The sequence below is a fragment of the Melitaea cinxia genome, chromosome 20 (genome assembly GCF_905220565.1).
Source record: "Melitaea cinxia chromosome 20, ilMelCinx1.1, whole genome shotgun sequence".
Taxonomy (NCBI): Eukaryota; Metazoa; Arthropoda; class Insecta; order Lepidoptera; family Nymphalidae; genus Melitaea; species Melitaea cinxia.
Window position 1 is genome coordinate 11,487,106 of NC_059413.1, and position 24,497 is coordinate 11,511,602.

The following is a 24,497-nucleotide window of genomic DNA, read 5'->3' on the forward strand; positions in this document are numbered from 1 at the left end:
AGTATAATGTCACATTTGACATTTTTTTTTTCAATTATTCACATCAGCATCCTGGCCTTATTATTTATATAAAAGGTTTCTTAAGACGTCACAAATAAGTTTTCTATACGTTCAATATAAAATACGTAACATACTTAATATTGTGAAACGCTAAAAATATTTCAATAGGGCACACAAATATGGACGATATAACATTATAACATTCACTGCACGATATTATCAACATAGTCCTATTGATTTATTGCTGGTCTGTTTAAAACTTCATTATAACCAAAAACGTCACAAAACGAATTTAGAATACTAAACTCTTTTCGTAAATATGTTTCATACGGGAGAACTAAGAGAATTGAAGTAATCATCATTTTTGTATTCTAACTACGAAAGTAGAAAATACAAAAACACCAGAAATATTTAGTACAAAAATAAAAAAAAAGCACTCGCGCCACATCAACCTACATTGGCGCTTACACGTCGAATGATTTTTGGATCTGCGTGACGGCGTCGCTAGCTTCGCGGGTGGGGCGGCTACAATCTTCATCGACCACTGCATTCCGCTCCGCACACGACGATTCACGAACAGTGTCGCCGAGAGCCGAGGCCCGTGAGACGGACAAAGGAACGATATAGGGTCAGCGTTGAGCTGGCGTTGAATTTACATTGAAGAAAAAATGTACATAGATCGTAGTGTGTTTATCGGCCGTGGTTAAATAATTTGCAAACTGAATTATATCATTTTAGTCTAGATTTAAAAGGTTAGTGACAATTTGTATAAGGAGAGTTAATATGTATACAAAAGTCTTTAATAGTGGAATATTTCATGCATGCAATGGCGTCTTATAATTTAGTCGATTACCGTTTAGTGCGTCAGCAGCTGTATGTTCAAATTTAAGTGGAAATAGAATTTATACGTTAATCTATTGTACGCTATTCATCAAATTACATAAACGAGCTTATTCAGCTTGACTTAATGCATTGATCAATGATAATTTGTAAAATCGAATTATTAAATTTCCCCAATTAATATTTCATATATGTCCTCGTTTTACTAATCATTTAACTATATATTTTTTTTCTTTTAATTCGTAAGCTGCTCAAGCGGACCAGCAAGAATTACATAACTATTAAAATGGTTTGGACGCTAAGGTATGTTATACGTAGAAAATATATACATTCATGTAAAATGAAGCGTAGCCCAAATTTTTAGTTCCAATTAATATACCTAATATACACAATTTTTCGTAAGCAATAAATAATGCAAATCTAGTATGAAGGAATATTAACATGAAACGTAATTGGTTGAAAAATGTATTTTTATAATAGGTATTGTATTTCTTTATAAGAAGTACATACATAAATCTGCATCAATTAGGTATTAAAAATATCGTTCAGGCTCCTAAGGGTAATCGTGCTGAATTATAATAACACGTTATAGCCACTCAGTTATAAGATGCAATTTCATACAACGCCCCAGGTATAATTTCCTGGTAGATATCTACCTACATCTATTTTATAGTCTGTAACGGAACAAACAAAATGCGAGTTAGTTCATCGCGCGCAGAGTGGGATAGCAATTGTAGCGGGCCCACGAGCGGTAGCCATTTTGTCGTTCATTTTATTCGACGCTTCGCGAGGAAGGGGACACGAGTGACGGCGCTGGCGCGGCTGTGATCCTGCATTGTTCAGAAATTAGTTATTGAAAAGAACTTGTGATATTGCCTCAACGGCAGATTAGAAAGGAACTAACACACCATACATTTTTAATACCATAAAGGAGCAAAATCATAACATTAGCGAACGCGAGTGATTTATTCGTCCACATGTTCGTCTTCCGAATAAATTTCCTTTCATAAGTGGTCATCTAAAACAAGTGCTAACTCCGTTTTGTCTTTTTGATTTGGCGTGAATAAAAAAGTTAATAGTAAGTAACGATTTGGGACTCCTTTTATTTGTTATAGCTTCAAATTATTTTTTTTCTCTATATAAAAGTGGTTATAATAACGTGGATTCAAGTGCATTTGTGTCTGTGCTGGTGACAAATTTATGCTCGTGTTAGTTTTTGTCGAGCATTGACGAACTTTACCGAAAGTTACCGATGTTGACCGAACTGTTGAACGTAGTGTTGGCGTGCTTAAAAATATAATCTTAAAAGAAATATTTTAGTCTATTCCAATTTCGATATAATAATTAATAACAATAAAAACTAGAATTTTAAATTTTTAACCATAGTGAAGTTCTTTGACTAAGAAATAAATCTCAATTAGATATTACAATTGACTATGATTTTTAGGGTTGCGTATTTTGAATTTCGGACCTCCTATTTCATCGTAATTTTTAGAAATTTCTGACTAACGTTTAATAAATATAAATTATTTTAATTAAATTAGGTATGATAATTAGTAAATTAGTAGGTTTCAACTGTTTTCGGACTATATTCGTTCATAAAATTTTTGAAGTTATACTTCTTTTGGCGCTTTAGGAAAAAATGATGAAAGTAAATTTTTACGATGCGCGCTCACACTCACGAAAAACCCGACACCCTGTACGTCTACCATGAGTTTTTGTTACAAGCGCACATGACATAACTACAGTAGTAAACGTAGAAACGCAACAGGAATAGTTATCTATACCATACCTATTATGAGTATTTCTAAATTTCACTATAGAGTCTATCGAGCACTCGATAAGACTTATAGTTTTAAATCCGTTATATTGGTATTAGTTACTAATATCTTTATCTCTTTCTTCCGTATACAAAAAAGAAAGAGTAAACATGATGACTTTCGAATGAAGTGAGGTCTATACGAAGTTTAAAATAATCCGACAAAAATGCAAAGCAGCATATTACAGTGTATTCATGCGAGCTCAAGAACTTCTAAATTTTTTCAATTTATTCCGTCAGTTTAAATGTCTAACTTAAGTTGTTGTCAAACACTTGTGAAACAATCATATTGTTTAATTGTTATACAATAATTCTAAAACAACAAAATATAAAAAATGAGAACTAATGCTTCCCAGTTCGAACTTATGGTGTATTATATGAAAAAGTAAGTGTTTATTTAAGTGTTATGGTTATTTCTTTCTTTATTAACGTAAATCGTGATCATAATTTTATAAATAAATTGTATAATTTGTATTATATTATTATATTATTTCGTAAATTGAATATAGAAAATAATATTGTTATATCGTAAATTGTGTTTTAGGAACGGGGCTATGTTCTACCAAATATAATGCAATTAAATAGTATATAAACCTAATAATTATAAACTTCTCGCACGATTTTTTCAAGTGAGTGACGCAACTATAATAGTAACGTTAAACAGGGTGACATCTGTCAAATATGTTACTCATGGTAGCGAATTGTATGAAAATATCGGCGCTCTAGAATGACATTTACGAGTGTAGTTAACTTAACTGTCCTGAGAAAACTTATGGTACCAAACATAGTAATGATAGTATCCGTTAGAGGCGCTGCTCAACTTGCCATACAAATTTTCTACTACACTCGCTAACGTGTATCGTCTCTTGAAACTCATGGTAGACGTACTGAAGTTAGCTAGTTAACGCAGAAGACGTAACGTTAACCAGCCAATGAAGTATAACTTTTGACTTGCGTACATAAGTACACACACTTTTTTTAACTACATTTGTGGCGCCAAGTATTTTTTTCTGGTTCATTTTTTAGAAACATAACAATAAACAATCTTTATTTAGAAGTGAATTTTAACATAGTGCTTTGAAATATGGATGAGTTTTCGATAGATTTTTATAGGATGCCTGCTACTTTCATTTGTTTTTAAATACAAAATAAACTGTACTTTATTAGCAAGGTGAGTTTTGAGCACGCTATTAAGTGGTTTATAATTATAATAATTAGGCCTAGCTCGTTTCCCCTTTTAACCGACTTCAAAAAAGGATAAGTTCAGCAGTTATTTTAAAACGATTTTAAAAAAAGAGAGTTCTCAAATTCAAACAGTCTTTTTTATGAATTACCTCTTAACTTTTTACCGGGTGTAACGATTTTGATGTTTCTTTTTTTTCAATCGAAAACTAGGTAACGTAAGTACGTTTTTTACTTGTCGATGTAAATTGAAGTAGTTTTGGTAAGGCTTTAGATTTAGAACCGTTGAATTATCTAAGCTCAAAATTTGACCGTTTATCGGCATAATTTCGTTACAAAAAAAAAATAACCCTAACCTGTCTAACTTCAAAATGACGGTTCTTAATCTAAAGCCTAGCCGTAGTTTTTTTTTTTGTTTGCGAACAAACAATAATTTAAATAAATAGGCAAACACTAATAATAAAAGTGTACGGAACACTTTGTTATGCTTAAGAGTTCGATGAAGATTGAAATCGTTTTCGAGATCTATCTTTACATTATTTTTGTGTATCGTTTCACATTGAAGTGGTTTCAAATTTCGCATGAAATGGTATATTATTTTTTTAATACTGCGTTTGGTTTCCTTTTAGGAATCATTGCGACTTCGTAGACCAGATAGTCCAGACTTTGAAACTATCCAAAGTGATAGTCAATATTAGTTTAATATTCCTCTAATGCCTTAAAATTTTACAAATTGTTCAAATAACTTTATTATATTATTTTTTTATGAATTTTGTTTTTTTTTTATTTTTAATATGAAGTATAGTATAAATACGATATAAGAACGTATATCCGTTATTTAGTTGGTACAAATACGTGATGGTGTAGTTTAGAAAATTAATTCTACAAGCTATATTAAGTTAGTTATAAGAACGTATCTTTTAAGAACTGAAGTTGTTTATGCTTTCTTAATACCACCTGTTGCGACAGCTTTCTGAACAATTTTCTGAAAATTTTTCGTTACCGCGCTATTGCTGCCTCGTTAACTTTCATGAATATAGCATTTTCTGTAAAAGCAAACCATTTCTTGATTTAGCGATATAAGCAGCTTGGACGGTTACAGATTTATATATGCAATATACATAATTATGGTACAACAGAATGCTGGTGCTTATTATGTGGTTTCATTTAGATTCTGACTCTAAGATCGGACGAGTACTTTTTGGGTTGTCTCTAATAATGCGTATTTATTTGACTATTTTTTCGTCTATCTACGTTGTAGTTGTGATCGTTTGTGAGCAAACAGTTATTCTGTTTTACTCGACCAATTTTTGCCGCTGTTAAAAAACAGAGGTTAATTATAATAAAATAAAATTAAATAATTTTGTCAAAAAAAATATTTTGGAGTATGTCAAAAAATTAGATTAGGGTCACCCTTATCATTTAGGGGTTTGAAAAATAGATGTCAGCCGATTCTCAGACCCACCCGATATGCACATAAAATTTTATAAAAATCGATCGGATCGTTTCGGAAGAGTTTGGTAACAAACACCGCGACACTACAATTTTATAAATTAGAACATATGCATATGTATGTGATATTGCGATTGTCTACGTGCAACCAGGTCTTTTTTCTCGTTGTATTGTTGTTTTCGGATGAATGTGAGTCTTATCGAGTTATTTAAATTATCATCTACCGGTTACGATGAACTGTACATGTATTTATATTCCTAAATATTAAGCTTAAGTTACATCACTTTTAACGTATCTCAACATGTGCATGATAAATGTACTAAATGGACGTCAGAATTTTTATGTCTTAATGTTATAAGATGATTAAATTTTTTTTTTGCTTAGGTCCTCGTAAGGCGTCCTCGTAACAGTAAAACGCTTATTCTTTATTTTGTATTGTATATGCAGTAGCGCATTGAATCTTATTAAACATATCTATATATTAATACGTGAAGCAAAAACTTTGTACCCTTTTTTACGAAAATTTCGCGGCCGTAGGAGTATGAAATTTCGTACACTTATAGTTTATATAGAGAAGGAGTGCAGAATGCTAATATTTTTTTCAAATTATGTATACCTAAATATATGTTAAATTAATTTAAAAAAAAAAAGAAATATTACCCACACTTTACCCACACACACGCATATTATACTCTTTTGTTGATTGTCAGTCTGCAGTCAAGTTAAAAATAAAAAAAGGTTCTTTATTTTCATAATTTTTTGGTTTTCTTAATTTAAACTTTAATTTATGGTCGAATTTCGACCACTGGACGACCACTGTAAGTATAATTTTTTAATCATTTTTACCGAGAACGCTAGAAATGGGGAGGTTCAAGTGGTTGAAGCTTCGATTCGAACAAACTTTTACGTACTTAAAACGAAAAGAGGTTCTTGTTTTTGTTAGCCCTTTTATTTACACCGTAATTGTATAGTTGATTTTATTTTATACAGTGATAACAAATTTTAAACTAGAATAGTATTTAAAAATGTAATGTTTTTTTTTAACACAAACGCATATTCGGTTTTACCTCATTAATTGTTACTTGTCAGATTTTCTAAGATCGATAATTATAGGATAAAATGTCGTCATTGTAACGTGTTGCTTTATAGCCTATGTACCACATAAAACCCTAAACGCGGCGCGATCTTTATCGCGAAATCTATTTTTATGTTTATCGCATAAAATTTTTAAGGCATATTCAAAGTTCACACATTTGTATTCTACTTCATATTCCTAGCTGCTGAATATGATCTTCGTTTTGATAGGTTTCATTACCACTTATTACTAGATGTTACGTATGATTTTGCTTTCTTTCGTTTTTTCTGGTAATTTCAGCTATGGCCTGTACAGTGAAGTATATATAACTTATAAAGCCCTCGAGTAATTAGTAATTTATACGTATTTCTTCCTCTAAAATTTTTCTATTTATAAAAACTGATTATTCAGCTTATGTTTTTAGTGTATGTATATAATAATACTAGTTGTGCCCGCGACATCGTCCGCGTGGAATTCAACAAAAAAGTTATTGTTCAGTTCGCTGAGTTATAAAATAAATAAATTTCTAAAATAAATGTAGCCTAAGTCACTCCTTACTACATCAGCTATCTGACAGTGAAAGTCCCGTCAAAATCGATCTAGCCGTTTCAGAGATTAGCTGGTACAAACAGATAGACAGAAAGACAGACGAAAATTGTAAAAAATGTCATTTTGGTATATGTACCTTGTATACATCCATATACATTTAGTAAAAAGCGGTTATTTTAATATTGCAAACACTCCAATTTTATTTATTTGTATAGATATTTATACTATAATAATACCAATACTCTATGTATATAATGCTGTAGATGATAATAAAAATAGGTGTTTAATAAGTAATACACTTGCTACTCAACGCAGATTTACTCGCGTTTATTTTCGGTATTTTCATGTTATTAATTATTTAGTTTTCCATTGAGTTGTAACGTGACGTTTTTAGACATTCATACAAATAAATAAAATTAGAATGTCTATTTGTAATATTAAAATAACCGATTCTTACTAAATGCACATGTATACAAGATTCATATATTACAATTTTGGTCCGTCTGTCTGTCCGTCGTTTTGTTCCGGCTAATCTCTGAAATGGTTGGACCGGTTTTGACGGGAATTTCACTGGTAGATAGCTGATATAATAAGAAGTAACTTAGGCTACTTTTATTTAAAAAAAATGTATATATTTTATAACTGCGAACTGAACAAAAACTTTTTTGTTAAATTCCACTCGGACGAAGTCGCGGGCACTACTAGTTTCCTGATAAGAATTCTATCTTTCGTAAACATAACTTTATCTTTGTTAACGTAGGTTCTTACATTAGATCGTTCGAAATTGTTAAAAAATGGATTACTATTGTCATTATTGTAGATATTTGAGAAAAATATAAATGATTAAAATGTACATATAATTGGCAAATATATTTGAACTCTATTTGTGTTTCAATAGTTTTCTGTAAATTTTTAAATTTTTTGACATATTCAATAGCTTATTCTCTGTTTTTGCATTATATTAATCTTTTAATACCTTCGTATACAAAGACAAATTTATTCTTGTGTATTCTTATATATTAATTATCCTTTAGTTTTGTTTTGTCAAAATATTTTGTTATCTTTTGCACTTATGGTGTCAATTAGTTTGGTAATAGTAAATAATATATTAAATATATTATAATTGTGTTGTATGATTCTGTTTTGCCTCTTTTTAGCTATTTTTAACCGACTTCCAAAAAAGGAGGAGGTTCTCAATTCGACTGTATTTTCTTTTTTTTTTTTTTTTTTATGTATGTTACATCAGAACTTTTGAGTGGGTGGACCGATTTCGACAAATTTTCTTTTAATCGAAAGGTGGTGTGTGCCAATTGGTCCCATTTAAATTTATTTGAGATCTAACAACTACTTTTCGAGCTATATCTAATAATGCGTTTTTACTTGACGCTTTTTTCGTCGACCTACGTTGTATTATACCGCATAACTTTCTACTGGATGTATCGATTTTGATAATTCTTTTTTTGTTGGAAAGGAGATATCCCAAGTTTAGTACCATGATAAGGAAACCAGGATCTGATGATGGGATCCTAGAGAAATCGAGGGAAACTCTTGAAAATCCGCAATAACTTTTTACTAGGTGTACCGATTTTGATAATTCTTTTTTTGTTGGAAAGAAGATATTCTTAGTTTAGTACCATGATAAGGAAACCAGGATCTGATGATGGGATCCCAGAGAAATCGAGGGAACTTCTTGAAAATCCGCAATAACTTTTTATTAGGTGTACCGATTTTAATGATTTTTAATTTAATCGAAAGCTGATGATTATCATATAGTCACATTTAAATTTCATCGAGATCTGATAACTACTTTTTGAGTAATCTTTGATAATGCGTTGTTACTTGACTATTTTTTCGTCGATCTGCGTTGTATTACTCGTCGATGTAATTGAAGTCGGTTTTTTTTTCGTTTGCGAGTAAACACAATTATTTAAACTGATTTTTATTATTTTAGCCCTCAAAATGGATTTGGAGTACGATCGCAAGTTCGAGGATATGAAAAAATACATTCCATTTTTGGAAAGTATGATCAAAAGACTGGAGAATACAAATTCGTCGTTAAATCCGAGACAGGCACAGCTCGATAAGATCAGGTCTTTAAGAGATCTGCTTTTGGACAAGAAAAAGAGGTGCACGGCTTTTTCACTATTCGAATTGTTTTTCTAATGTCATTTTAAGTAGCTGAGCTGACTGATAATTGTTCTATATTGTTAACTTTCAAACACGTGAAGTGAATAATTATCAGTTTACCTACAACTTCCAATTTTATGCGCAATTTTTCTAAATTAGTGAAAAATTAGGTGAATTATCAGTTCTCGAGTTTTGAGATTCATTTTTAGTTATAAAGGTAGATAACATTTGTTAAGTTATTACTTACGCAGGATTAACACATTTAAGTATAAGTTAATGTATTACCTTTCCGGATGTTAAGTAATAGTATTTGAGACTTTTTTTTTATTTGAACCTAAAAATTAAAAATAAAACGTTTAAAAAATAACAGTTTTTTTTGTTACAGGATGAAAATGGAAAATTTATTAAAATGTGAACAGGTTTTGATCAATTTGTACGAAAAGGTTGAACAGGTTCGTTTGTTTTAAATATAATACGTAAATAGAAAAGTGTTATATCATGCAGACTGCTATAATTGCTTATTTTTTTTAGAGAGATTCATTGCCGATATCCAAAAAAGATGGAAACTCATCGCAAAAGGAAAAAGCCGATTTGAATACGGTTAGAAATAAGCTTAAATCAGCTGTGTCAAAATTGAACAAGGAAAGTGAAACTTTACCAGAAATTGCAAGGGCCAGTGAGACGGAAGAAGTGTGCGTGCCGGGAAGTAAAGAACCAGCGTTATTTCAGCGACGACCTAATATATCATCTACGTCACCTACGCGTCTACTACCTAATAAAATTAAAGAAACTTCGCCTCAAATGCCCAAACGAAATTATACGCGGGTTTTACTCTCCCCAGAACCAAACCAAAAGAACTGGTCGCACGAGGAAAATGCAACAGACAAACCTCTTTTTAGTAGAAGGTCACCAAGAAAGTCGCCACGTCGACGGTCGCCGTCTTATCACAGAAAAGAACGAATAAAATCTTCTAAAGGTAAAACGCAGGACGTCGAATCTAAAGATCTTAATATTACATTAAAAGTTCCTGAAGAAAGCTTAGACTCATTAAACACTAAAGACATATTAACAAGAATAATAAACTGTAGTGATAATGACGTAGATATTGATACATTGCGTGAGTTACGTTCGCAAATACTTGGGGAACTAAAAGATACAGGAGCAAATGAAGACATTACTGATTTAATACTCAAATCATATAAGAAAAAAAGTAAGAAAGAAAAAAAAAGTGAAGAAATTGAAGAAGGGGAGTTGTCTGACAGTGAGAGTGAGGCGATTGACAGTATATACGGCAGCTTAGTTATAAAGGATAAAGAAAAAATATGTATAAATGCTTCTAATAAAATACCTAATGAAAAGAATCAACGTAAAATAAAAATATGTCTCGTGATTAATTCTGATAAAACTAAATCTACAATAACAAAAGAAAAACAAGAAAAAACACTGTCGATTGATAAGTCTGATTTTGAAAGTTTTGTTGACGAAAAAACAAACAGTGAAAAAAATGAAAAATATGATACTTGCGATGATTTTGTAAAAAATGACGTGCTTGAAGAAAATAAACAAAATACCGGTTCTGGTCAAAACATTCCCGTCGAAGTTAATGATCTAAAGTTTGAAAAAAATGCTGACGAGGGAAACAAAGAAAGTGCAACCTGTCAAAAGAGTGAGAAAATAGAGACGACAGAAATGGAAGTTCAAAAAGGAAAAGATGTTACAGAATTAAAAGAAATTGAAAAACCTATATTTTATAAGCCACTCGTAGAAGAAATTAAGAGAAAAACCAACGATGATCAGACCAGTAAAAGTCAAACTCATTTGTTTGAAGAACCGAATAAGGATACCTCACAAGACTCATATAAGTCGACTGAAAATTCAAATGTTGAAATACCGTTGCTTGAACCAACAAAAAAAGTATCAGAAATCGATATTCTTCAAGCTTTGAAAAAAGAAATCTTAAGTGAAACTAATAATGTTCTGAGTTCAGATGCCGTAACGCCTCCACTCCATCAACCCAAAATAACGAAAGTAATTAATGCTCACGAAATTGGATCTAAGAAAAGAATATCAATCGAAAACTATAAAGCTAAATCAAATGCCCCATCAAAAAATACAGTTGGTAATGAAACATCTAGTGGCATAAATAAAGATGATGTTAGTAAAAAAAATAGTTTGAAGTTAACGGAAAAGGAATGTGAACGATTTAATTTTTCATCGAAATTAAAATTTGATGAAAGTTCTGACGATGAGGATGACAATATATACGATGATAAGCTATACGATGATAACTTAGCTCCTAAATCACCGGATCATGAAGATTTCGCAGATACGGGTATTAAACCACCGGTAATTATTCCAAGTGACCCTGTTCAGACAATTGTTAATTCAGATATTGATATAGATATGAGAAGTTTCTCTAATGTGAATAATGACGTTAATAGTGCGTTTACGTTTGCAAAAGAAAATTCTTTCAAATCTATTATTACTGAGAAGGATTTAAAAAAAGAGAAAACATCAATGCCATTAATTGATCCGAGAAAGAAGAATGACGTAAATACTATGGCTACGTCAGAAAGCCCAAATCCGTATATGATAAATGTTGACAAAACTCCAAGGTCAGCTGTAAATTACGTGAATTCAGCTGCAAGAATCAATTTACATCAAAACGTTACTTCTAATACACCACCAACTTTAAATGTTAATGTAACTACAAACAGAAGCTTAATGTCGCCAGATATGTCTTGTGCGACATCAATTATAACACCCAATATGGCTCCTTCTTTACCTCCGAATCTGACTCCAATAAGATTACCCAATGTAAGTAATGTCCCAAATATGACTCCTAACGCCAGATCTTACGATAACGATGATTTCATGAAGCAAAAACATGTTTACGCACCAATGTTTCCTATTGATATACGGGATCTTGGTGAAAAACAATGGGATGGTTCAGACAGTAATCGATTACCAATAAGGGAAGATCCAAGAAATAGCTCGACACAAAGAGATATAGATTATAGAGATGCTAGAAACATATCAGTAAAAAGAGACTCAGATGTTAGAGGGACACAAAGAGATGTTGAATATAATCCTATGTATGAATCATATCAGAAAAGTCCCATGAATGACAGATTTACCTTCGAAAAAACAGATCCAAGCTATAGGATGGATTGTCCTACAACACCAATTCACCCATTTGGGAGATTAGATTGTCCAGCAACACCTACTCCGACTTTTGGAAGGATGGATGTGCCTATGACGCCTGTTCATCCTTTCGGCAGGTCAGAATGTCCGACGACTCCTAATCATCCTTTTGGAAGACTAGAATGTCCGGCGACTCCTAATCACCCTTTCGGTAGGCTAGAATGTCCGACGACTCCTAATCATCCTTTCGGTAGGCTAGAATGTCCGTCGACTCCTAATCATCCTTTTGGCAGACCAGATATTCCGTCAACTCCTAATCATCCTTTTGGCAGATCGGAATCGTTACTTCCCACGCCATTTATGAGACCGGATTTTAATCAGCATGTTCCAAGCCAATCATTTGCGAAATCTATTGATCCAAGGTTAAATAGAAATTCAGATTATGAAAATTACCACAACCGGGACGATGATAGAGATCGAGGTTATTTTCAAGAACACAAGTTCAATTCATATAAGTCAGACAACAGTAATAGAAATAATAATCCTGAATCGTTTAGAAGATACCAAAGAGAACAAAGTATAGGGAGAAATGAGAGAAATAAAAACTTCGATAATAGTGGACGTAGTTACAGGAAACAACGCCGAGAAACAAGTGCTGGGCGGTACAATAGAGATTATGACAATGATAAATTGTATACAAAAAACCGTGGATCAAGTAATAGAAATCATGATTATCGATATCAAAATGAATATAGAAATTGTGATGAAATCGACAAACGTAATTATTATCGCGAAAAAAATATATGTCGAAATTCACGCTCATCGACAAAAGAATCTAGTGTGGGTAAAACTTTCTCCAAAGATAATCAGTTATCAGTTCAACGTCATACCGGCCATTCCTTTATCATTGACACCAGTATAAATACCACATTTCAAGATAACAGGCATAAGAATAGTTTTGACGCTCGAAGACAACGTGCAGCAAGCGTCGGTCGAACTTTAAGCCGAGGCTCTAGTCCACATAAGGGTAAAATCCCTGATTCAAAACAAATGTTGAATAACTTTAAAAATAAAAATAAATTTTCTCGTGCTTGTAGTGTTGGAAGAGAAATAATAGAAAGTCAGCTTGATTTTAAAGACATTAAAGCTGACTTAAAATCTTTCAAACTAAAAAATGAATCACGATGGAATAAGGAAGAAAGAAATATGGAAGATAGTAGTAAACTAAACAAATATTATGATTCTCGTAGCCGAAAAGAAGAACAGAAAAGTTTTACTAATCTGGGTAACGTAAAATATTCGCCAAGGAAAAACAATAGAGATCCCAGGATGCAACGTGAAAATTCATACGAAAGAAAAAGTAATTATAGAGACGATGATAGAAGCAAATCAAGAGATTCTAAAAGTTCGGGCATAGTGTATTCCAATGATAATATTACAAAAGGAACTATTTTAGGACCAGGTTATGGCGTTAAAAATTATAAAATACCAAAAATAAAACGACCCCAGGAAACAGAGGTAAAGGAAGAAGGTACCGAAAATAAATCAAAGGACATTGCGACTTTAGCGGTAGAAAATAAAAAGTCAGAAACCAAAAAAGGTTCAGATAAATATATGACTGATAAAAAGGAAAGTAATGTAACAAATGATAAAGCACTTTATTTTAAAAATAATAGCAAAAAAAGTAAAGAAGAGGCGACAAATAACCTGAGTAAATGTGAAGAAATTAAGTTTGATCTAGAAAATACTCTTTCTTCTGAAAGTGTAAAAGAAACAACGACAAAAAATAAGACTAAAGATATGCAATCCATTATTAATATAAACAGTGATTCGCAAGAACTTACTTGTAATAACTATAAAAAGCAAGAAATAGTAACGCAAAATAATCATGTTGATGTGGCAAATAATTCAGTTGATAATGTGGAGAAAAGAATAACAAGATCCGCTAGTAAAAGCTTGTCATTAGATTCTTCTATAGAGATTTCGCCTATAAAACGTCCAAAAAGAGGTAAAAAACCGTTAGTTTACGAATCAGATTCTGATGATAATGACAAAAAAGAAAACAATGCATCCTCTAAAAATGTCGAGTCTCAAGAAGAAACAACTAAGAAAACAACAGACATAATTGACGGAAGCGATGTAAATGATAACAAAGAAGATAATACTCAAACAGTTTTCGACGATTCATTTATGAAATCCAATGTTAAGAAAGCATGCAGTAGCTTAGATACTGGCTTTGTGATCGACGACCTTGAAATTTTTTCAGATAATATCGTAACAGATCCTGTTATTGATAATATAAACGCTTTGATAGCAGATTTGGATCAAGATCTAGACTCTTCTAAAACTACAACTAAAAATAATTTTTCTAGAGAATTAACTCTTGAAACAATGCTTGAAAATATAACAAGTCCGGAAGAAAATGAAACAACAAACGCAATGAATGAGGAATTTTCCGAAAATCTTAAAACTGAACTAGAAGAAAGGGTAGATAATAACTCAGAAGCTGATAATGCAAAGATTGGAGCAAACTCTAAACTCGACATAATAAAGACGAAAAACACTAACGATTTACAGACTGTAAATGATTCTAAGCCTGTCAAAACTCAGTCCTGTGAAAATAAGGAAACCGTTGAAAGCGAGAGAATAGAAAGTGAAAAAGAAAAAAGTCCAGAGTTAGTATTAAACCATAGCGATGAAGCAATTGTATCTACTTCTGGAGATGAAGACAAACTAAGTGTAGATCCAGAGTTACAAATATCAAAAAACCTTAATATTGAAGGTAAACCAGATAGTACAATAAATATCAATTCGTCAATAGACAGCGTTGAGTCTCAGAGGAATTTACCTGATAGCACGAATGAAATAAACAGCGAGACGAATTCTGTTATAAGCTCTACACATAATGCTCCTGATACAACAAATAATAAAAATATTACTAAACCAAAAGAGGTACTTAAGAAAATTAAAGAGCTAATTGGTTTATTAGGAGATCATGATAAAATAAAAAAGAAGTTAGAGAAACTAAGTGAGATCGTTTCCGACGACGAAGAAAATGTACTTGAAGAAAAGAAAACAGATTCGAGTGAATGGCAATTTGATAAAAGTGATAATCCACCTCCAGTTTTACAGCAAGAGCAAAATAAAGAAGTTTTTAATAAAGATAACCTATCTGATAATAGTCTGGAACTTTTCAAACAAAGTGGAGAGGAGGAGAAAGAAGGTGATTCTTCTATGAGAGAAAGTAATGATGACGAAATGATATCCGTACCTGGTGACGAAGTCACTATAAAAGAGAGGGAAAACGAAATGTCTATTGAATCTTCACTACAAGAAGATAAAACTGATAATCAAGTTGATGAAGTAATAACTTTGGAAGAAACGCGAGTAACCGCTAAAAAAAAGAAAAATGCTGCGCAGAAAAAAGGCAAAAGAAAGACGTTAACCAAAGTTTTGCCTGTTGATGAAAGACGTTTGACCCGATCAGATGCTGCCAATTTGCGTTTTGATAAATCGGTTGTAAAAAAACCTTCTAGAGAATTACAAAAATTACAGGACGATATTAGGGAAATGTTTATAAGGGATGACGTTCTTAGCGCTACAGGAATAAGAATGTGTCGTATAGCGAAATTAGTTAACGAGGTGAAAGGTCAGAAAGAAGAACAAAGTAATGAAATCAGCAACCAGGAACCTGTGGTTGTTCTTGAAAAATGTAATGATGTTAACATATCTGAAGATAGTTCTATGTCCGACAAATTAAATAAGAAAAAAACGGTAAAAGGAAAAAAGAAGCTTTTAGACTTCGATAATATCGAATCTGTTGAATCAAATAAAATTCCCATGAGTAAAAGTTTATTTGTGAAATTAGACAGCAGCTCGGTTACGAACATCAAAACAAAAGTAAAAGATAAAAATGATGACGCTGATCCATATATTTTTGAAACGGATTCTGTAAACGAATTAAATAATACTAGTGACAAAAAAGAAAATAAAAGTTCTGAATCGGAAAATGAGTCTGTAAATTCATTCCGGAGCTGTGGAAGTACGGATGTCCTAGCCGAAGTTAAGAAAAAAGTAAAACGAAAACGAATACGTAAAGGATGGAAAGAAGGTGTAATAAAACCAAAGAATAGGAAAAAAAAGATAGAACGTAAACCTGGTTTAATGTCGTCGAATGATGATTCTAATGAAAGAAAAAAAGATGTTGAAATTCCAGATCTTGATTGTTATACTGATAAAAGTTATTGCTTTAAGAAAAATCATCCAACATATGACTGTCGATTATGCTTTTATAATGGAGAGGATATAGTAGTACACTATAAGAAACAACATCCACACTCGGAAATACCACTGTCAAGATTAAGTGAATCTGTAGCAATGGAGGCTATAGAAGAGTCCGAAAAAATTAACTTTCAAGCGATGTGTAAAGTATCTTCTAAGAAATATACTTGCAGATTTTGTTTTAAAGAATTCGGTAGACAGAAACCAGTTTTAGAACTATTCTTTTGGCACGTTGTCAGCTACCATACTGGTGAATATAAACAGCTTTGTGCTGAGTGCTTAAATGTTACTCGATGTCCTTTTAAATTAGATATTCCTCCCCCTCCAAAAGATAGTAAAGGACAATTACTCGGTTATGTTTGTGAGAAATGTAACTTTACTCAAGTTTCTTTCGAAAATCTGAAAACACATGTTATCCAACGACATAATGATGAACATACTGCCGTCTATACAATTAATTTATCAGTGCCTACGAAAAATATTGTAAAGAGTTTCTTAATTGAAGATAAGGATATTCATAATGCAAATACCGAAAATCTATTGCCTCGTGTATTAAGAAGTTCCCGATCAAATCAAAGTTTCGGAGATAGTAGCGATGTTAAAAGCGACACAACAGATGAAAGTTTCCGAAATCGCAAAACACGACAAAATATGCCTATAGAAAATGAAATTATATCTAAAGTTGCAAAATCGAGTAGCATTCAGTCAAAACTTATATTCGAAAACGATAACACCGATGATATATCCAACTTTGATGATAATGAAATTTCTAAAGTCAAAACTGAATCCGAAACGAATGATAACCAGGATAATTTATATATTGATAGTTCACGATTTGAATCAGATCACCAAGCAGAAGAATTTGAGACACCTTCAAGTTCTAAGAAAATGGATGACCTTAATATTATAAATGATATTTGTACTTATCCACACTTTAAAGTTAAATTCTCTGAATCTGGATCTAAAGAATACATCTGCTGTATTAATGGAAATAATCTACACTACCGAACTACACTTCTAATTTCCTTTAAAAAACATGTACAGTTAAAACATTCAGAAAAATGGGATGGTTATTGCTATATTTGTAAAGTCATTGTTACACCACAAGGAGTACATTCATTTAAAGACTGCTTACAACACTTTTTGGAAAAACATATTGATAGTTTTCCAGTTTTAGAAGAAACGTCTGAACAATTATTATTTAATAATAAACCTGATGCTTCAGATAAATCGATTTGTGACAATATAGGAGCAAAATCTTATATTAATGTGCGTCCATTGGCAGAGCTTATTTCACAGTCTAGTACTTCTCGTATAGCTAATGAAAGTGCTTTGCCATTGCCAGTGATTGAAAGTGTCGTAAGTCTGGGCACCGGAATTGAACAATCCCAGCCTAGTCCATCTTACCCGATTACTGACAGCATAGAGGTCGTAAAACAGTACAGACATGAGGAAGCTCAGGCTGCAGTAATGTCACGAAAGCACCGCGTCGTTCTGGAAGCGATGTTGTCCAAGATTAAATTAGTACAAGTGTTTAAATGTTCGGGCCGCTTTTGCTCCTTTACAACAGATAGTGCTGAAGATGCACTACTTCACGCATCTACACATAATCGAGTTGGTGGAGAAGATTCTCTTAAATGTGTTTATTGTGATTTTGATTCTTCTAATAATGCAATCGATTTGATAACACACGTATTCAAGAGTCATGGCTGCTGTCAATATGTGTGTGGAATGTGTTTCTACCGTGGGGCTGCAAGTCAACTTGTGAACGCCCATATTAAGAGAGTCCACTCGACAGCTAATTCAGTTACAATTTTTTATACAGCATTACAAACAGCATCAATAAACGAGGACAACATTTTGTCACGAGAAGCTGCGGTTCCGTATTATCTTTGTTGTGGTAAGATTTCTTGGAAAAGTCACTTTGTGCTAGTAACGATTAGGAAATAATTAAACATTAATTTACAATTTTTTTTCTTACTATATTAATATTAAAATAATAAGAAATATCTCTATACTCTATTTATAGTTTTTAAAATTGATATTTTCTTCTTAAAATATGTTATTAAAAGTACGATGTCAAATTAATTTCTTGTTTTGTTCTTACAGCTAGTAGTGGCTCTGACGCTCCTTGTAAGTTTAGAACGTATACTCCAGGGAAATTTTGTGAACACTTACAGATAAAACACTCGGATGCTACAGAACATTCGTGCTTTGTATGTATAGTACTTTTGTTCAAAGTATGTGCTATTGCTGTAAGAACGAAGGATAATATAATATTTTTCTTATAGATGTGCTCAACTACCTTAACAACACCCGCTGACTTGATTCGGCATCTTAAAACTCACGGTTTAAAATTATATCAGTGTACATGGTGTGTGTTTGGAGCTGATAACGAAACAGAATTGCTTGAACATGCATCGGCGTATCATCCTGATAAACAACCAAAAGCTTACTTAAGAATAATTACAAATAAGGTATTAAAGTCTTTGGCTGTAGGATAAATAAATATGTTAAGTATTGTTTCAAAATATAACGTAGCACTTTTATTTTTTTTCAGGAAGGTACGACGGAATATAGAGTTTTGCCTTTGGCGCACTTAAATAAATCGGAAATTCCAGCTGTTGAAGTTAAGTCAAGTAGTGTCAAAGAAAATCCCGTTAGAGAAGCAGAGCGATCTATTGATCTAGAAAAGCTAATCGGTCAAACAACTCGCATGATTGAATCGGTACCATACGTATCGGAAAAAGAAACTACTGATAAAGCCTTAACTGAGACGGGTAAAGACCCAAGTGCATGTGAACCGCTCTTAAAAAGTGTGAATATTTTGGACGATCATCCCAAAAGAATTACTATACAACATGAAGCAAAGAGTGGGGATATTCCCGAAAATAAGTTACCACCGAATATAAAAACTGAAACGGAAATGACCCCAGAAAAGCTTCATACTGATGTTGTGTATTGCTTGGACAGTGATGAAGAAGAGTACAGTAAGAATGTAAATAATGTAACCACTGTTCAATCTTCATCTAATACGCAAGTTAAAGCTCAAGCGCCAAAAATCTTACCTCCAACGCAATTATTTTTGTGTTCGAAATGTGGCTTGACATTGAAATGTGGCTCTGGCTTTAAAAAGCATATAACGGCCTGTTTCATTCAAATATCAGGTCCTATTCCATGCGCTCATTGTTCAGCGAAAGTAAACAGAAAGTATATTTTAAACCACTACACAAAAACACACTCAGAATGTGCTCGACAATATGCTTGTCCTAAATGCCCGAGCAAGTTTTTTACTACTCTCGCGCAAGTCAGAGAGCATGAACGAAACTATCATTCATTAAATACAAACAATTATTTAAATGTAGATGAAGCTTCTATAGCATCTTATAGTAAATCGGGAAGCAATAAACGAAAACGTCCGCTAGTAAACAAAGAAAAAGCTGGAGAACCGCTCCATAAAGTTAAAAAGTTTGGACCACATGACGTGAGCTTGTTGCCAATTAATCCGATTTTAGATGATTATGTGTTCTGTTCTCTTTGTGAGTTTAGCACGAAAGTTCGACTTAATATGGTAAGACATTTACAACTTCACGCTGAACAACAAATCGTACCTCAAACTGCGCCAGTAAACCCGGTCCCACATTTAGAAACTAACGAAAAACATTTCGATAAGATGCTTAATCTTGCGTCAAGTTCGATAGTATCTAGAATGCCGGAAAAGAATAAAGTTGATAGCAATACCACAATAACCCTCATGATACCTCCAGAGGCAGTTTCTCGCTATCCAAAATTCGTTCCCGAAAGACATCGTCATACATGCGGTGCGAAAGGTTGTACCTATATATCGGTCGATGAATCTATGTTAAAATGTCATTGGGAGACATTGCATTCTGGCACAAGTGACTATCATTGCGTTCACTGTCCACCGCATCAGCAATTGGATACATCTAAGCCATTGACTGCTGATCGAATTATCGGTCATTTGAAAATGCATGATTCTTCATTATACGCCTGTTCTTTGTGTTCATATTATCACTATAAACGCCATATTGTCGAAAATCATTTGTCTGATGTTCATAAAGGTGGGCAAGTAATGGTGGTGCGAGAAGAAGGTAACGTGATACCAGTAAATCCAACCCCGGCTCAGATATCTGCTCCAACAATGGATTTGAAACCATGGCTTTGTGGTCTTTGTAATTTTAAAAGTTTGTTACGCCCGGAAGTTGTTGATCATTGTGCCAAAATACATAATTCTAAAATGCAGTATAAATGTGCCTATTGCGCATTCAGGACTTCCAACTCCGAGAACGTCACAAAACACCAGAGTAAATCACATTCAGATAAAAAAGAAGAAATTTTCTATTATTATTATCGAGAAGATTCCGTACCTCAAAACCCAGACGGTATACCATTATGGCAAAAACAAAGTCAGAAATGTGATGTAGGTTCTGCACCTAGAATTAAATCTGAGGAGCCAAGTGAAGTATCTCCAACACCACAAGTTTGTCTTCCATTATCTAAAATTCCAATTCCAGAGGTGGATCTAAATTTGGTCAAGAAAGAAGTGAATGAAACTGTGGAAGAAACGATTGAGGATTTGTGTAAACATTTTGGTACATTTTGTGAGCCAAACGGACTTAAATACAAGTGCACTTTTTGCAAAAACGTCGTAGAAGATGATTACGACGCAATGCAGTCGCATCTTTATGAAGAACTACAATATAGAAAGTAGGTATCTGTATGTATTTTAGACGTATCGATAATAATCTATATTCAGAACAAAGTGATATTTACAAACATATTAAAGCAATTTTATTTAATATTTCTTGCATAGAATCAGAAATAATCATAAAAATATTACGGACAGTGTTGTAAAATTTGTGATCATCATTCAGAAACAACAGCACTTTTTAGTTAAAATAATATAAACACTTTTCAGGTGGGGTTGCAGTATATGCTCATATAAAGCATTTCATAAGGCAGGATTGAGTGGCCACATGCAGACTGAACACAGACAAAACAAAGAACCAATTGCCTTGGAGATAGACAACAGGGTTGAGACATGGGTGACTAAACTTCTAGAATATCAAACCGAGATTATAGAGAAGAATAAAGAAAACCTTGCGATACATAAGGAAGAGTTGTTAAGGTCTGCTCCGGGGCCATCGAGACCAAAGTCTCCTATTCGTAAAACAGAAACTAGTCATCAGTCATCATTATCCATGGCTGAATTGGAACGTTTATTTGGATCGCTAGGTATTTCGGTAAATATGTTGTTTTGCTGCCCTAAATGTCAATCTACGTTTAAGGATGAAGACTCTATGAAAAACCATTTGGAAAATGAGTTAAATAAAATAAGGTAAGTACAAAACTTTCATAAATGGTGTGCTGTTAAAACAACTTGTTAATAAAATTGGTTGTTCTAAAGACCTATTAATATGTAGAGGTAAAAGTTACAATTATGGTTTCCAGGTGGTTCTGCAGCAATTGCTCAATAACATTCCAAACTTACCACGAAGCACAGTTTCACTGCAGGAGCGTGCATATAGGACAGTCTGCGCGGCCGCTTGAAGCGACTAGAGATATATCCATCCGATCGGCTTGGATCGAAGCAGTTATCCGCGTACAAAAACTCAGCATGAACTATGTGCCTCTATCTGCAAAAAATATTGACAAATGCCACATGGAAACGGAAGCAAGTAATGTGCCAGATAATTCTTTATTAGTCGTGCGGTACGAAGAAAGAGTTGCCACACCAGAAGAACAAATGGCACGTGCAACACCAACTCAGATAATTTCAAGTCAGGATAGTGACGATGATAAATTAGTCATCGATGAACCAGGAGAAAGCCGAAAAGCCAGAGCGTCTAAAGATTGTCCTCATTGTAGTTATAGCACAATCAATGGTGGAATACTAAACGGTCATATATTACGTCATTATAATTTAAGACCTTTTATGTGTGCCTATTGTAATCTTACTGGAAACAAAAAGGTTATATTAGAACATCAAAAATTTGCACATGAAAATCTACCGTTGAAGTATCGGTCCACTCCTATTCCTGCAGAATCACCAGAAGAGTTTTTAAAAAAATCGTCAGTCAATGTGATTGATACAACCAAATTAATATGCTTGGTATGTCGATATTCTTTCACAGAGGCCGAGAGAGCGACGCACGTTCACGATAAAACATTAACGACTTTCGGCAAGAAAGGGGAAGTTGTAGTCAAGTGTAGCCTTTGTTTTACGTTACACAAGGATATCAATGCATATAAGAGTCACCATAAGAGTTTTCATGGGTCTGTAAGCGTCAATTACGTGTTTAGCAAACTGACCGTAAATGACGCTAAGAAAATGGTATATGCTTGTAGTACTTGCGAACAGGAGTTTAATTATTTGAGAGATTTGAAAATTCACGCTAATGCTAATCACGGCTCTAATCTTAAGTATACAATAGTTTCGAAGTCTCAAGAAATAGTTCGTTCCAATGACGAAGTTATCAATGTAGACGACGAGGAAGATAATGGAAGGAAAAAGAAATGCGACGACTTCTCAGATGTTCAGTCAACCAAACATAAAAGAGTAGCAAGGAAATCGACTACAAAGCTACCATTTAATAAGCCAGTTGCAAGAAAATCGACAACAAAATTGCCTTTCGAAGTTCAAAGTGAGCACGAGGAATTTTCGTACTACGGTACGAGACCCTCTGTTGACGATCTTGACGGCGTGACGACAATGATGTCTTTTTGTAACACGATGGTGCCATTTACGTTGAAAAAATTAAGTGAAGTTATAAACATTAATCCAGTTGTGATGGTTGAGAAACTGAACGAACCTTGAGTGTTGCTAATGACGTTGATTCGTATGGATACTCAGTAAGAAGGTTGTTCTCTGTAAAAAATGTAGCCATATTGTCATGGCAGTAAATCTGTGATTTTTATCGCTCTGTATAATTATAGTTGATTAAGAATGTAAGTTAAAGATAGTTCATTTTCCAATCTTAACCCAGGCGAATAAAGCATTTGTATTTTTGTTAGTAGGTAGTAACTAGAAACATGCATACAACGTGTTATTAAACTAGCGTCCTTCCATTTAACTGTGATATCAGAATCGGTATTCAAACTTAGATATGCAAATAACTTGCCATAATGCTAATGAGATTAAATATTAAATAATTATTATTTATAAAATTACCGTCGTGTTTAAGTCAGCGTGTTAATGACCGAGTCACCGGAGTTTTATAACATTTTTTTTCAAATTTGTCGATTTCAACTTACGTGGTAGTAAGCGGCACTTACAATTGCTTAATATTTTTACGTATAATTTCAGCTATGGTATGCTTTCATCTGTCTATATGGACTTAAATGGAAGGACGCCAGTTTAATAACAAGTATATATTTAGCATGTCTTTATGGAAACTCGTTGATATTTTAATTACAATTTAAGAACAAGAAGTGTACTGTTATAGTCTTTGTTTTCTGGAACTAAGATTCAGTTTACAGTTGCATACATAATCTTTATTAAGATTTAATTGTAAATGACCCAAATTGATGTCACTCACTTAATAAATATATACATAATTTCTATATATCGATGTTATTTTATAATTTTAAGTGTCGTAATATATGAATCCTCACTAATATCACCCTTTTTATTTTTGACGGATTTGAAGCTGTCCCTTCGTTTTGTTTATATTGTCTATTATTAAGTTCTTAGATTTTTTTATTGTATAGCCATTAATTTTATCATTCAATGATATCCCTTTTATTGAAGGAAATATAATTGTCCTGAAAAATGAAGAAGACTAAAAGATATTGACAAAAAATTAACTAATTAATTTTAAGTACGCGGGAAAACCGCTAATATGATTTTTGTGGTCCAACCGCGTTCCTGTCTCCAACGCCACACGTTTTTTCTACGGCACTACAACGTAGTATTGCAGTCACGGTCTTATTACACAGGTTGGGAAACTACAGTGGTGGGGGTACGTCGGCTTAATGGTTAAAGCCACCAGAGGCATGAGTAGCATG

The 24,497-nt window shown here is 33.0% G+C and overlaps 1 protein-coding gene across 1 annotated transcript; it reads left to right on the top strand.

Annotated features, from left to right (window-relative positions):
- The first annotated feature begins 509 nt into the window (after window positions 1-509).
- On the top strand, window positions 510-24,107 carry LOC123663271. Its single transcript, XM_045597961.1, has 9 exons — window positions 510-752; window positions 8,869-9,043; window positions 9,430-9,496; window positions 9,576-18,369; window positions 18,579-18,685; window positions 18,761-18,946; window positions 19,030-21,197; window positions 21,409-21,828; window positions 21,942-24,107. Exons 2-9 carry the CDS (start codon window positions 8,877-8,879, stop codon window positions 23,305-23,307), a joined length of 13,275 nt encoding a protein of 4,424 aa, XP_045453917.1. The 5' UTR covers window positions 510-752; window positions 8,869-8,876; the 3' UTR covers window positions 23,308-24,107.
- The last annotated feature ends 390 nt before the right edge of the window (window positions 24,108-24,497 follow it).

What these genes read in the sequence shown, in the direction of transcription:
- LOC123663271 (XM_045597961.1), top strand. Translation starts at nt 8,877, where the DNA reads ATGGATTTGGAGTACGATCGCAAGTTCGAGGATATGAAAAAATACATT. An exon ending in CTTTTGGACAAGAAAAAGAG is followed by an intron (nt 9,044 to 9,429) that starts GTGCACGGCTTT and finishes TTTTTGTTACAG; the next exon opens with GATGAAAATGGAAAATTTAT. An exon ending in TGTACGAAAAGGTTGAACAG is followed by an intron (nt 9,497 to 9,575) that starts GTTCGTTTGTTT and finishes TATTTTTTTTAG; the next exon opens with AGAGATTCATTGCCGATATC.